Raw genomic sequence first — 16,092 nt, 5'->3', positions numbered from 1 at the left:
TCCATTCAAATGTAATGATTTTCTATCAATGTTTCTATCTTTGGTACATTTCTACTGGTTACATTTCATGTACAGGCTGATGTCGACACAAGGAACCACAGATGCTGTGAGAAGATAAAAGAATGTGAAATGTGCTGGAGGAAGGAACATTGGGGGAAGGGAGCGGGGGTGGGGGGAAGAGAAAGGGAGAGATGGGTGTACATCCAAGTGGGCCACAGGAAAGAGAGGAGGAACAAAGGGTTAGTGGGAAGGAGGATGGAAGTGTTTGCAGGTTCGTTACCACTGGTCACAAACCTCCAGTTAGAAATCAACCTTCCAGTACCACACTCTTGCGTCCTACTACCAATTTTGGCTCAAATTAGCTAGTTCATCCTGGATTCCTTGTGACCTAACCTTCTGGACTATCCTACCATGCAGAACCTTGTCAAAGGCCTTAATGTCCACCACCCTGCCCTTATCAATTGTCTTTGTGACCTCTAAAGAAACTTTATCAAATTTCTGAAGAAGGGTATCAACCCAAAATGTCACTTACAGTATTCCTTTTGGCAGGTCTGACCCCCCTGAGTTACTCCAGCTTTTTGTGTCTATTCTTAAATTTGTGAGACTTGATTTCCCACACACAAATCTGTGCTAACTATCCTAATCAGTACATCACGGTGTACCAGGCCCAAACATCTTCAGCTGCTTCATCAATGACTTTCCTTCCCGCAGGTCAGCAATGAGTATGTTGAATTGCACAATGACAATTCCATTCGTAATTTTTCACCAAGTGAAGCAGTCTGCACCCACATGGAGTGATATGCAGGCAGATTCAGGTGTGGGCTTATAAGTGGCAACAGCCAACTCCATAAGAGACTTATTTATTGAAATTGCAAATAATTTAATTGCATTGAGTCTTCTTCATGGGTGGTCTTAAGAAAGTTGCATTTATGTAAACACTTTTGCCGCTACATTGGTATATCTGGTGCAGGAGCAGCCATATCTCCTTGCCAATGGCAGTGTCTGCCCAGCTTTGGTTTTATAGTGTTGAATGGACAAAATAGTCATCAAGATGTTTCTGTAGTGAGGTTACATAAGCTCTGGATGATAGTTACTCATGGACCCCACTCCAGGAAAGCACTGGCAGGCTTTCACCGCATGATAGCTATCAAGGACTTTTTAATACTTTTTAAATGGGGGATACTTAAGAACTCCTCAAATTGATATTGACTTCTTAAAAAATAAAATTAGTTAAAAGCAACTTGAAACACAAAAGTAAAATCATCAAAAATGTAAAATGAGCAAGGCACCTGCCTTTTCCCCATTTATTATCCCCTCGCTGTTAGAAGGTAGTGGTGAGTCATTACTCGAGCTCTACAACTGAAGATATCCTGTTGCTGGGTAGGATGGTTGAGGATTCAGCCCTAGCGATCATTTTAGAAAGTGACATTTCCACATCGAGATGGTGTGATGCATGGACAGAGTGTGCGGTGAATGGGGCCACTCTTTGCACAACATTCTTCCCTTGCACAAAGCGGAGAGCCAAATGCAAAATGCCTCCCCCTTATCTTTTTCTCAGCACGTCATCGTTCTGCTGCTGGAGAGTGAACAATGTAGATGCACCAATATTTGACATCACGTCTGACCCACAGTTACTTGAGCACATTGTGCTTTGACATCCAACGTGTCTTGGACTCCCACTGTGCATGGACTGGAGAGTAAAGCCCCTGTCCCACATAGGAAACCTGAATGTAAACCTCTGGAGACTTTGCGCCCCACCCAAAGTTTCTGTGCGGTTCCCGGAGGTTTTTGTCAGTCTCCCTACTTCCTCTGCTTCCACTACCTGCAACCTCCGGCAAACACCCGCAACCTCCGGGAACCGCACGGAAACTTTGGGTGGGGCGCAAAGTCTCCAGAGGTTTACGTTCAGGTTTCCTAAGTGGGACGGGGGCTTAAGTACCTCAGCACAGATGGCTGATAGTCAGCAGTTCCAGTTCAGCACTCTTCAGGCCCAGGTATAGGCTCAACAACCATTCCTACAGAGCAGATCACACTGGGTTTATTTCACTCAAAATATGGGCTACTTTCACAGCATTTTGTAGTTTTGCCTTACTTTTATTTTTGTAAGATTCACGTAAGTAATGTCAACCTACTGTGGCACAGAAAAGGTAAATGAATTAATCCTTATTCATTGTTTGCTGATCTTACAAATGAGTGAATCTGTTAAACCTAATACATGTACTTCTTAAAAAATATTTGGTGGGAACTGTGTGCCTGTAAAAGTGGATACAATCAGTTTTCGCCTCAGTAGTTAAACAGTATGTAACCTCGTTTTAAACTTGCTTGGAATTTCTGCAGTTTCTCCCTTTCTCACGAAAATGTACTTAATTACAAAACATGTGTGCAGCTATTAATAGTTATCTGAAGCTTAAAATTGTTTAATGGCACATTCCACAAACCTGGCAAGTCACTTCCTATCCTCGGGCTCTTGGTTTCTTTTGTAAGCAGAGTAATTGGAAATAATTTGCCCGTCTGTGCGTGCCTTGACATACTGAAATGTATTCATTTTCCTCCCCTCCTAAAGGCACTGATTCACATCGGGGTAGATGAATGTCCTGAAGTGACAGCTGACTGGGTGAATTCATTTCTTAGTGTTCCCGTTTAAGTCAAGATGGTATTGGTGTTTCATAATGCCTCCAGACTGTTTTATGATTTTCTATGGACTGTAAGTTAGGAACACACAGGACATATTGAAAGAGACACTTATGAGGCTTGCTCCATATAATTTACATTATTGCTCATGATTAATGATTTCAATTTATCATTCCCAGTTCCAGGGTTAGTTTCATCAGGCCACAAACAGAACAGACTAAAGATTTAGTATTTCTCAATCAAATATAAATTCCAAACTGTGCTTCTCCTTTATTATTTATTAATTTGCAAGTCATGGACCTCACAAGAAAGGCCCACATTTATTGCCCTTCTTTGATTCCCTTGTAGAAGGCAGTGGTGACCCATTATTTGAGCTGAAGATATCCTGGTGATGCTGGGTAGGAAGATCGAGGATTTAGCCCTGCAATGATTTTAGAAAGTGATAGTTCCACATCGGGATGACGTGATGCTTGGACATAATCTGCATCTGCTATTTATATCTTTGTAGAGAAAGGTCATGACTTTGGGAGGTGCTGTGGATGTCATCTTGGAAAGCTACTGCAGCACAATATGTTGATGGTACACACTCCTGCTTCTTAGGGTGTTTGTCAGGATTGATGCTGACGTAACTCCACTTTGATTTTGTAGATTCTGAAGTAACTAACGAGGCCAATGTGGGAAGTGCAGTTGGGGCATAAGGAACCTGAGGGTGGTGTGGAGATGTGCTCCTTCCACTGCCGATGCTATGTGCTGCCAACACTTGGACTTAAAAACATACCATTCCAAATGCCCTTCTTCCACTTTGAACTGGCCTGGGCCAGGGATTGCCAGTCAGTGAGAATGTTGCAGTATTTCGAGGAGACTTTAAACATATCACTGAAACATTACTTCTATCTTCCCTGCGTACACCTTGGAATAAAATGTCTAATTCCAGATTCTCGTGCTGTACATGTGAACAACGCATCATGTCCAACATATGCAAATGAATATAGCTGGTGCCTCAATGCTGGGGATATTTACATGGGAAAGGATGTTGATATCGGCCTGTTATTCCTTCTAGTAAATTTGGAGGATTTTGTGGAGAGACCATTGGTGGTATCTCTCCGATGCTTTAATGTGCTTGCTATATATAGCGAGCTCGGAAACAGAGCAAATTAAGTGGTGATCAGTATAGCATATGTTATCTGTCATGACCCCGGTAATGCTGAAACTAGGTGTGGAAGATTGCAGATCGTTGATTTGGTTGTGTACATTATGCACTGCTTTGCCTGTTTAGTTTGCAACTGGCCTTGTGTTGCAGTTTCATCAGATTAGCATTTCATTCTCACAGTGCCCTCCATAATGTTTGGGACAAAGACCCATCATTTATTTATTTGCCTCTGTACTCCACAATTTGAGATTTGTAATAGAAAAAAAATCACGTGGTTAAAGTGCACATTGTAATTTTAATAAAGGCTATTTTTATGCATTTTAGTTTCACCATGTAGAAATGACAGCAATGTCAAATCACACTGGTAAAGTAATTCTGCAGTGAATTGCTAACATTTGTCTACATCAATGTAAGTGTGGGACATGGATGCATGTGCACAAGTTTTGAATGCATTGACAGATTACCAGGTGAAATCCATCAGTATGTGTTGCTGCTGGTCTTGGGCATCTAACAGCAGAAAACAAGTGTGCTGGGTAATCTGCTCATACACACCTTACCTATTAGATCTGGCAGAGGTCCACAAGCCTATTCATTACATTAGATTTTACAGCTGTGCGGAATAATCAAGACTAGACTCTGTTAAGATTTTAAAAAAATGTTTGTAGAATTTATTGATTTATCATGGTCAGTCATGACGGAGGGGGGGGCTATTAAAGTATCAGATCATAATATTGGCAAATAGTCTTGATTTATTACTTAGTGCATCTACACAGGTCATCTAACACAAGTGCTGTTGTTGCATTTTAGATTGCTTTAAAGGCCTCTTGTTGGCATGGTTGGGTTAGTTTTCAACGTGCAGCATCCATTCAGCCAAAGGGGAGGTGCGTTACTCTCCGAGCTAAGATGCCACCGCTTTCATTTGATTGCAAAGCCCCTCTCCAACAATTGCCCTGCCAAATATGCCTCCATTGGCTTCACCTAGACCTAGTGAAGTTTTAGTGGTGAAGGCATACAAAATCAAAGAGAAAGACTCGTCTGTTACTTTGGTGGCCTTTAAATAACTTTACATCAGCATAGCTGCAAAAACCAACATTCAAACTTTAATAATGGAAATGCACAACAGGGTTAGGTCTTATGGGTTCGATTTAAAAAAGTAACATTTTTGCCGGCAAGATCTAATGACATTATCCTTTTTCAAATGAGCATCGAGAGCAAGAAAGTATATATGTCATTGGTGGGTCCTTTTTCTTGGACCAACTAGCACCACTATTTAATGATTGCTGGAATATGCTACGGCCAATTTGGGATACTGCATGTTTTAGATGGAAACCTGATATCCATCCAGGTGGTTCATATGGTTGGAGCTGCTGTTCTAGAAACATTTGAGTTGTTCTAGTGTAAAGATTGTAAAATAACTACAAGGTGTATAACAAAGTGAAGATTGTTTCAGTTATCCCAGCTGCTGCATTGCCCGAAGATGAGCAAATGGAAGGAAACAATGCACCAGAGAAAAGTGAATATATATTTAAGAGACAAATTAGGTTTGTTAAAGTAGTTTTAGATTAAAAGCAAGATTGTGAGACTATTTCTTAACATGGTGCTAGTTTGGAATAGGTTTTTTTTCCAAAAGACCTGCCATTTTGCCCAACAAAAGTTGTAAAGATCTATTTAGCTCACAAACTCCAACCAGGAAAGAAAATTTGCTGGAGACACAAGGAACTGTAGACACTGGAATTGTGAAAACACAAAGTACTGGAGTAACTCAGCCGGTCAGTATCTGTGGAGGAAATGAACAGTTTTCGATGATTCGAATCAGGAACCTTCTTCAGACTCTTACAAAAGGATAGATGACGTTTCGGGACACTTCATATGTTGTCCTTGACGCTAGTGTCTGAAAATGATATTTCACACTAATTTTGCGTCGGTGATTCCCAATGTAGTCATTATAGTAATAAGTTATGCAAGACAAAAAAAAACTTGTAGTTAAGGAATCCTAAAAAACTTTATTTTTATATATATACACAAGCTGAGAAAATATACTCCATAGAAATGCAGTCGTGTTGTGCCATTTGCACATCTGCAGCCCCCTGCTGTTGTTGCATTTAATTTCTATCTTCGTCACCATTTTCACTCTCTGTTACACAATCAATTAGCTCAGATGATACTTTAATTGAAGAGCTCAAGCTGTACCTTTTAGTTGTGGTGTGTGATGTAGTTAGAGGAATTCTGTTCAGCTTGACCATGGAGTATGAATAATCCAAGTTGGTATCATTGTACAAGCATGGTGAACTGTATTGGTACACATGTGTCCCAAACTCATCAAGGCTTAATTCTTCAGTTGAAGACTGTATTCCATTTCCCACTCTAATTCACAAACACCACTTTAAACCCATTGCACCAGTCAAGTTTGAAAAAAAAACATGGGAAACCATTGGTTCTGGCAGATCTGGTGGAAATGTGGCAGCACATCACAGTCCTTCATTTATCTGTGGCAGATGAACTGAAACAAGTTGAACTGTAAATCTCCATATCCTTAAAGCATTATTGTGCAAGCAACACCCCATCTAGCCTAAAGGATTACGTACATGCACAGCAATGATCACCCGCATATAATCTTGCTCACTCCATGGAGACACCACATGAGGTTATGTTAGTACATGGGGCTGCAGACCATGTTATCTCTCAGCATGAGGTCAACAAGCCAGGGCCTGGAATGCAGTGAACCTTCTCCGAGAAATTCATTTCACCATGAAACCTTTTGTTTTATATCACCTTTTTATTGATACCTATTATATTAATGAAGCCAAAAACAAAATAAACTTGTTTGTAAACACCTGGAAACCATAGTTAACAACAAGGTTCAAGTGCAACAGTTCCAACAGAGGAAAAACAAACCAAAACCCTACACTTCTAATAAAATGATAACTAAAGTGAAATACTGTGCGCTGCCCTTCAGTTGAAAACAGTGAGCCAACTGAGCTTGGAAATCTGTCTACTAATCCCAATTTCCCCTTTTGTATTCCTAACAAGCTTGAGGGCAAGCCACTTGGCTAAATGTAGAAGATGCAAAACCGAAACTGAAAAAAAAAACATAAATCAAAATTGAACTGATGGAAAAACTAAGGTTGCTACTTACATTCATGTATAACACACCCATCTCAACCTTAAACAATATTTACAATAAGTGTGTACACATGCTGAAGTAACCATCTTCAAAAGGAACAAAGCCTGACTTTCCTCTTGCTACCTGGCCAGGAACATTTCTCAGATAGCTGCGCAGGGATGAGAAGCAACAAGAGCTCATTAAAATATGCCAGTCAAGGGCTGCCTTTGGTACTGAATAAAGCCTGGCTGCAGTGCTCACCTCACATGCTATTTTGCCCCCCCAGTATCACTGGCTTTGACTACTTCTCTAAAATTGAGGCTAATCTGCAAGATTAACGGATTATAGAATTGCTTAATGAGGGAAAAATAAATTATCTTCCCATAGATTTGAATGCAAGCCAAAATATTGTTATAAAATGCAGATTAAGATTTTATTTTAAATACAATTAAGGAGCTCTCAGATAGAATGTGCTAAGAAAAAATATTCCTGCCGCGGTTAACTGGTCCAATTTTGCATAATGAAGAGGTACTTGACTGGTTGCCAGAGCAGCATGATAACTCCAGTATTCCAAGATTATAACCATACAAATTCAAACCTCTATATTCCTGGGTTAAAACCAAGACTCATCTATTCCGTATCATTCCTACTCGGTAGGGGAGAAGCGGTAAACAGCATGTTTGCCAGCATGCCACTTCAAAGTTAAAACTCATTTTCTTTAATAACATATCATAATATATTAAAAATGGCAGTACCACCATTCTGCACAACCTCGTCCCATGTCAAACGTGGTTCTTTCCAAGAAGTAAACACTGCATTTAGAGTGTGAAATGAAATTCCACACTTAATCTGGCATAGCTCAGTCCCACCGTCTTCATGATCAAATGTCTTTCCTTCGCATGCGGCTCATCTTTCCTTGACGTGGTTCTGTGATGCTGCATGGCTGTAAAGGATTTCAGTCAGGTCATCCATGACAACCATCTCCTTGGGATCGACCAAATTGAATTCCCTTATAAATAATATGAAATGCATATACAGTGCGTTTAAATGTCCATGCAGCTCCAATACAACAGTCTCCTTGAAATGAGCCCAGTAGATGTGGGTCAGTACATGGAACAGATATCTGCAGATCTTTTTTACTAAAGACTCAAAGGAGTTTGGAAACTCTTTTCCTGCAATTAGAAAGAAGACAACATTTAGAATCAGTTAAAAAGTATAATTACGTTAAAAGACCCTGTGATCAACAAACAAATGCCAAGAAAATATGTTGATTTCCACATTCAGACCAAATTTAAAGTACTTGGTTGATTTCTGTGCCCTGTCAAATGAGCAATTCCAGTATGAAATGGCAGGAACTAACATTGGCCTTGGTGGTACAATGGTGGGGGAAATTCAACCACAGTTCTATTCCTTTTCTAAAGATAAACAGTGACATTTCTGACAGGTGATGGATAAGAACAGATGACCTGCAAAGCAAGTGTGTTACTGCTCCCACAGTTCTTTTGTACATGCTTTATGCATTTTATTTTCCTGCCCATGACACTGTTTAAACTAGGGAGAAGTGGAAAGAGCAGGACCAGTACCAGAGCCCCTAATCACTTTGGCTAAATCAATTACTTAATCAATATTGACCAAGTCCTTTTCTCAGAACTCACTCTTCCTGATGTGAACATCAAACAAATACCGGAAAACTTAAAACTCTAAATCCTAAACTCTACATTGCATTGCTTTCCGGCACAGGAAATAAGATAACATTTTTGCTGCATTATGTGACAAAAATATTGCTGATACTCAGACACCAACGTCTGCCAGACATCAATAAGAGTAAAATTAGAGACGTTGAAACACTTATTAACCTATAATAGACTTAATAATCTGATGCAAATTTAACTCCTTGCATAAAATGCAAACTAAATTTATAAATAACCGTTACATTTAAACAAACAACGGTACATACTTTAAGAACAACCCATTTAGAAGAATGTCTCAATACATGATTATGCTCGTCCCAAAGCTCAAAATAAGACACCAGTCAAATGAACAGGATATTTATTTTCTCTCTACAGGGCATAACTATAATCTTATGCCATTTACCCAAGATGTGTCTCTTGTTCAGATTAGCTGCCAACACAGGGAGCAACACAGCAGTGTACAATATCGAACCGTTGCCTGATCTTCTCAATTTAAATAAATGTTCAACATCCATCAGGGACATTGATCGACACAGCATTCCAAGGATCCACCTTTAGGAATCTGATTCCAAAAGTACATAACCAGCTTGATAGGCCAATCGTGCAAATGTTAATGGCATATGTAGACATAAAAAGCTCATAATGCAATCAATCATGTTTGGCAACTTAATGAAAACCAGGCACAACAGAAATGTAAGATAATTAATTAAAGTCCTTAACCCCATTCTCTTGCCGTTATCTGGATTGGCAATAATCCACAATAATAACTAAAGAGGCCAATTTTGGTTTGATTTTTCAATCAAAATCAATCAACCAGTACTTCCCTGCAACACTGCACTCTTTGTAATAATTCACGTTATAAAAAGTAATCAGAATATTTGATCTGGCATTTTCCCCGTAAACCAACTGTTGCATTACAAGGCTCTAATCTTTAGCTTGTTTTAATCTGTAAACTTTTCCCTATACTCAACTACATCCGTTTCCACATAGAGATTGCTAGCCATTATTTTAACCTTCAATCCCATCTCTACCTTAACACTTTTATATCCAATCACTACAATCAGCTGTGTTACTAGCGACATAAAGTTCTGTGTGAATAACGTTGTCCCTGAGGAGACGACACTGTTTCCCCAACAAGCCCTGGGTCACCAGTGACATAAAGGCCCTTCTCAACCAGAAGAAGAGGGCTTTCAGGAATGGTGACAGGGAGGAGGTGAAACGGAGGTGGAGCAGAAAGACCTGAAGGTGAGACTAAGACAGGGCAAGGGAGGAAGCTGGAGCGGAAACTTCAGCAGAACAACATGAGGGAAGTGTGGAGCGGGATGAAGAGCATTATGCCCCTGTCCCACTTAAGAAACCTGAACGGAAACCTCTGGAGACTTTGCGCCCCACCCAAGGTTTCCGTACAGTTTCCGGAGGTTTCTGTCAGTCTCCCTAATGGTCGAAAGTGGTTTCCGCTTCTTCTATGCTCCGGCGATTATTTCAAAAAATTCAAAACCGGCCGCAACTAAAAATAGGTTGCCGTTTTAAAAATCGGTGATTTTTTAGTCGAAGCCCGGTTGCGATGCTAGTTGAAGGTGGTTGCCGGAGGTTGTAGGTAGTGGAAGGTAAGACCTCCCTGGTGGAATAAAACTGGGTGAAAAAAAGGTCTTATCTTCCACTACCTTCAACCTCCAGCAACTAGCATCGCAACCGGCTTCCACTAAAAAATCACCAATTTTTAAAACGGCAACCTATTTTTAGTCGTGGCCGGTTTTGAATTTTTTTAAATAGTCGCCGGAACATAGAAGAAGCGGAAACCACTTTCGGGGAGAAGAAAGGAAAGAGGAAGAGGAGGAGCCGTAGGGTGAGCTGAGAAGGAGAGGAAACAGCAAAGGCTACTGGAAATTGGAGAATTCAATGTTTATGTCGTTAGGGTGCAGACTGCCCAAGCGGAATATGAGGTGCTGCTCCTACAATTTCTGGTGGTGCTCAGTCTGGCCATGGAGGAGGGCCAGGACAGAGGTCGGATTCGGAATGGGAGAGGGAGTTGAAGTGCTGAGCCACCAGGAGGTCAGGTTGCTTAATGCGGACCGAGCGGAGGTGTTTGGCGAAACGATCGACAAGCCTATGCTTGGTCTCACCGATGTAGATCAGCTGACATCTAGAGCAGCGAATGTAATAGATGAGGTTGGAGGAGATGCAGGTGAATCTCTGTCGCACCTGGAACGACTGCTTGGGTCCTTGAATGGAGTCGAGGGGGGAGGTAAAGCGACAAGTGGAATGGTTGCAAGGGAAAGTGCCTGGGGAGGGGGTGGTGCGGGAGGGAAGGGAAGAATTGACAAGGGAGTTATGGAGGGAGCGATCTTTGCGGAAAGCAGACGGGGGGAGGGGGGGGAGATGGGAAGATGTGGCGAGTGGTGGGGTCACGTTGGAGGTGGCTAAACTAACGGAGGACTATTTGTTGTATGTGACGGCTAGTGGGATGAAAGGTGAGGACAAGGGGGACTCTGCCCTTGTTACGAGTGGGGGTATGGGTAGAGAGAGCAGTGTTACGAGGTATGGAAGAGACCCTGGTGAGAGCCTCATCTATAGTAGGGGAGGGGAACCCCCGTTCCCTGAAGAATGAGGACATTTCCGCTGCCCTGGTGTGGAACACCTCATCCTGGGAGCAGATGCAGTGTAGACAGAGGAATTGGGAGTAGGGGATGGAGTCCTTACAGGAAGCAGGGTGGGAAGAAGAGTAGTCTAGATAGCCATGGGAGTCAGTGGGTTTATAGTGGATGTTGGTCAGAAGTCCATCACCTGCGATGGAGATAGTGAGGTCGAGAAATGGTAGGGAAGTGTCGGAAATGGTCCAGGTGTATTGAGTGCCGGATGGAAGTTAGTGGTGAAGCGGATTAAGTCAGTCAGTTGTGTGTGGGTGCAGGAGGTAGCACCAAAGCAATCGACGATGTAGTGGAGGAAGAGGTCGGGAATGGGAAAGTTTTCTTTGTAATGCATCTTATCCCTTTTTCCATAGCATGCAATTTATTTTTAAACTTTAAAATACAGGTCGTCCTCCACTTATGAATGCCTGACATGAACACCAACCAGTACATATGAACGAGCCTCCATTATATTATTAAAATCAGATTCACTGTGCTTTGTTACATGTCACTGGTTCAATGGTGCTTTTATTGTCACATGTGTGAAGTGCAAATACACAAAAGTGAAATTATTTTCTTACTAACATTTGTTGCTAGGAACAGCAGAACTAATCTCTCTCTCTCTCTCTCTCTCTCTCTTACTTTAGTAATTGTCCTTTCTTATCAGTCTTATGTGCTGTAGATGTCAGTAATTGTAATACTGCGGACGTACAGTTACCACAGCGAGTGATAGTGTATTTTGTCTTATGGACACAATCAATCTATGCACATCTGTAAAAACGGAACCCATTCATAATCTGGGGATGGCCTGCATGGATTTACTTACCCTTCTGAAAGTCATAACTAAATTAGTCTACACTGTCAGATATTTTAATGCCTACATTAAAATTAGTTACCCGATTCCAACTTCCTTTTATAATTAAAAATCTCTCAGAACATTCCTTCCCACTTTAGAAAACTTCAAATCAAGCAAAACCAATTTGGATTCATAAGTTACACTACTGCCCCATCTGATTTGACTAGCTCCTTCTTCTTGACTTTTTAAATTTTCATATTCAAATCCCGCTAAATATTTACTCCCCACTCTATTGCCCCACCCTACGCCTTCATTTGTCTTGGAAGAGGAAATAAGAGTAGTACGGCACAGATAGAGGCCTTTTAGCTCAATGCGTCCATACCAATCAAATTGTCTACCTGAGCTAGTCCCATCTGTCTGCCTCCACCACTTCATTCCATATGTGCCCCAACCTCTCAAGGTTAATAAGTTTTAAATCATTCCCTTCTCCCCCAAAACCTATGCCCTCTTTTGGACTCCCCTATCCTGGAAAATAGACTGTGACTATCCAACTTATTAATGTCCCTCATGATTTTATATACCTCCATAAGTTCATGTATTGACATCGTATTCTGCCGAGAGCAAAAGTCCCAACCTATCCAGCCCCATCTTATAACTGAAGCCCTCCAGTCTCAGTAACATACTCGTGATTCATTTATGGCTTATTTCCAGCATAAAGCCATTATTCCTGTAGCTTGGCAAACAGAATTGCATGCAATATCAATGTCTCACCAACAATGTCTCTTGTACAGTTGTAACATGATGTCCCAAATCTTGTACCAAACACCTTGGACTAATGATTACAAGAGTGCCAAATGCCTTCCTCACCAACCTGTGTTGCCACTTTCAGGAAACTACATACTTGTACAGTTGGTTGTCTCTGTTGCTTAGCACGCTGCAGGGCTCTGCAAGTCCTGTCCTGGAAATCTACCAACTGAGAGCACTAAATCTTTTTGGGGAAACTCATTTTGAGATTAGCAACTTAGATCAGGATAAGCTCAATTCAAATCCAAAATTGCATAACTCTGTCTCTTAGGAACTACATTTAATCAAGGTAACCCTAATGCAAGCTAAGAACTGTCCAATGTGCGGCAGTCAAACTGTTAATCAAAGCGACATGCTGATCCATGTCTGAATCATGACATATCCATCTTTTTTGGTGCACAAAGTGGATGTCTGCACAGACAACTTACTCAGAAGATAAAAGCAGACAATTTTATAAACATCTGTAGAGAATGACATTTCAAATTGAGCTGACATTTCAGATCGATGACTGCTTGCTTTTCAATAATATATGCAAGAAACCAAACAGAAACGAAGTAACCTACCGTATTTAGTTGGGAAGATGTCATCATCTGTCACAAACTTTTGTATAGACGTCATTACAAAGTCCACGTACTGTGGGGCCGTACATTTCACTTTCTTTCCCCTTTCATCGTACCAATAATATTGCCTGTTAAAGGAGAAAGAAAATCCTTCAGTTCTATACAGGTGCTAACTGCAACTTCAACAATGGTCAATAAAGTAATTTCTTAATTACGAGCTTCACACAACAGCACCATTTGCTCCAGTTTCATACCTGCATCGCTCTAAATGAATAGAAATGAAAATTCACCAAAGTCAGGAAGATTAAATTTGATATTTATCCAGTTCATTTTGAAGTCTCTAAACATATTTACAAAGCGTGATCAGCAACCATTCTTCTTCATGTTTGCCCTGGTTGGAAGCACTGACCTCAGTGTTAGATTATGTATTGAAGTTCCAAGGCCAAACCAACATGCGTCAGCACTCTTGTCAAGTGCTGAAATGCCAGAGATATGAATCAAGGTCCCGACTATCTGTTTATGAATCTCTCGTATTATTCGCAGAGTAATGAATCTGCATGCTCTGTCAATGCTCATTCTGCTAACATCGATGTCAGATTAACCAGCCATTTTATCATTGCTGTTTTCTGGTTAAATTCTGCAGAAATTGGCTGCTGTGTCTACTCTTAAATGTCATTACATCTCAAAGTAATTTATTCACAAGATGCCTCAAGCACCTTATGAACCATTCAGATGTCATTCAAAACGAAATAACTGAGCAAGATCGCCATTGGCTAAATGTACAAAAATATTGCTGCGTACAGGTATTAAACACTTCATCATTACTAGCATCATTAAGACAAAATATTTTTGCTCCCATCATAATTATTTTTCATTTTGAACAGTTTTCTATGTTCATCATTTGTTCTTCATAATATAATTTTGAAAGTGATGAACTATACGCCCTTTTGTACTGTTAATCGGTTTACAACAGCTATTCAATCAACAGGTTCTAAAACAAAATACTTTTGTTAATGCCCAACTTGCAAATCCACAACAATTTAAAAACATCTATTTTTCCTCATTACAAGGTGGGAGAGCGCTCAGCACAGTTCAGAGGTCATTAGACAATGGGTGCAGGAGTAGGCCAATCGGCCCTTCAATGTGATCATCCCCAATCAGTACCCCATTCCTGCCTTCTCCCCATATCTCCTGACTCCGTTATCTTTAAGAGCCCTATCAAGTTCTCTCTTGAAAGTATCGAGAGAGCTTGCCTCCACTGCCCTCTGAGGCAGAGAATTCCACAGACTCACAACTGTCTGTGTGAAAAAGTGTTTCCTCATCTCCGTTCTAACTTGCTTATCCCTTATTCTTAACTATAAATTAGGCACCATTCCAACAGTTTACATGTAAATACATTTACGTACTTGTACACAAACAATATTTAGGAAGTATCAAATTTAAATCGGCAGTGTGAAAGCATTTCAGTCAGAACCCCTGCTAGAATCTCAAACTTTATATGAAATTTGTGCTAATTGGCCTCCCTCATTCCTGCATCAGCCCTGCCCCATACAATGCCACTTCTGCACGTTCTGGCTCGCAACTGTAGCTGAAAAGTATTTAGCCATCGGCAAATGACAGGCTCAGACCTGAATGTCACATCCAGGTGGGAATATAAAGGAAAATCTAGAGCCAAAAGCATTTAAATTAGCATATATACCAGGAATGGAGCAATTAAATTCTTACTTGCTGCAGCTTTACAGGCCCATTAACACAATTACACCACAAATAAATATACAATTATCCAATAATACAATATATTAATAATATGTGATACTAGGAACCAGACCATAATAGTGCAAACCAAAGTATGGACTCCAACCATAAACAAAGTTCACAGTGGATAGTTCCTGAGTTAGGGTTGTGCAATTTAAAGCCTGATGTTTGTTGGAAAAAAGCAGTCCTTGACCTGAAGGTGTTGGGCTCTTGTGCCTTCTTCCTGATCATAGCAACATGAAGCAAGGATGGCCATGGTAGTGTGCATCTGTGATGATAATAGCTGGCTTTCCGAGGTAGATCCCTTCACTGGCATGGGAGTCACACTGGCATGGGAGTCAATACTTGTGATGGACCGGGCAATGGCTATCACTTTCATTCCTGGGTGTTCAAGTTACTGAAGCAGCCCCTCATGCAACCAGTCAGTATATCTGCAGAAGTTCAACTGAGTATTTGGCAACATACCAACTCTCCTCAATCTTTTAAGGAAGTCGAGGTGTTGATGAGCTTTCTTTGTGATTGAAGATCTGTACTGTGCCCAGCACATTGATGCAGAGATATGCGCACCACAGCCAGGAACCCAAAGCTGCTGGCTCTCTCTACCATTGTCCCGGTGATGCAAACAGGTTCAGGGATACTCGGATTTCACTTCTTAAAGTCAACATTCACCTCCTTCAATCTCAACATTTAGATTAAGATTGTTGTTCTGGAATCATTCAGATTATTAATCCCCCTCCTGTGCTCTGACTCATTGTTATCGATTATTCGTCCAACAACATGTTATCGTTGGCAAATTTAAAGTTGGCGTTGAAACCCGTCTTATTACACAATCATGGGTATAGCATAGAGCAGGAGATTGACCACACAGCCTAGAGGTGCTCTTGTGCTGATGGTCAAGGAGGAGGAAATGTTGTTACCAATTTGTACTGATTGCAGTTTGCAAACGAGGAGGTCAGGATCCAATTACATAGGGGC

At 40.9% G+C, this 16,092-nt stretch overlaps 1 protein-coding gene across 6 annotated transcripts in view; it reads right to left on the bottom strand.

Annotated features, from left to right (window-relative positions):
* Positions 1-6,537: 6,537 nt before the first annotated feature.
* Positions 6,538-16,092, bottom strand: part of LOC129705700 (MOB kinase activator 2-like) — a 140,309-nt gene continuing 130,754 nt past the window's right edge. For all 6 annotated transcript variants that reach the window (XM_055649412.1, XM_055649410.1, XM_055649409.1 and 3 more), the window contains exons 4-5: positions 13,366-13,490; positions 6,538-8,056 (exon numbers count right to left, since the gene is read on the bottom strand). In XM_055649412.1, coding sequence (XP_055505387.1) covers positions 7,791-8,056; positions 13,366-13,490 — 391 coding nt within the window. In that variant the 3' untranslated portion in view covers positions 6,538-7,790. The remainder of the gene's footprint in view (positions 8,057-13,365; positions 13,491-16,092) is intronic.

The sequence above is a fragment of the Leucoraja erinacea genome, chromosome 18 (assembly GCF_028641065.1).
Source record: "Leucoraja erinacea ecotype New England chromosome 18, Leri_hhj_1, whole genome shotgun sequence".
NCBI classification, from domain to species: domain Eukaryota; kingdom Metazoa; phylum Chordata; class Chondrichthyes; order Rajiformes; family Rajidae; genus Leucoraja; species Leucoraja erinaceus.
This window is presented reverse-complemented; position numbering and strand designations above follow the sequence as displayed.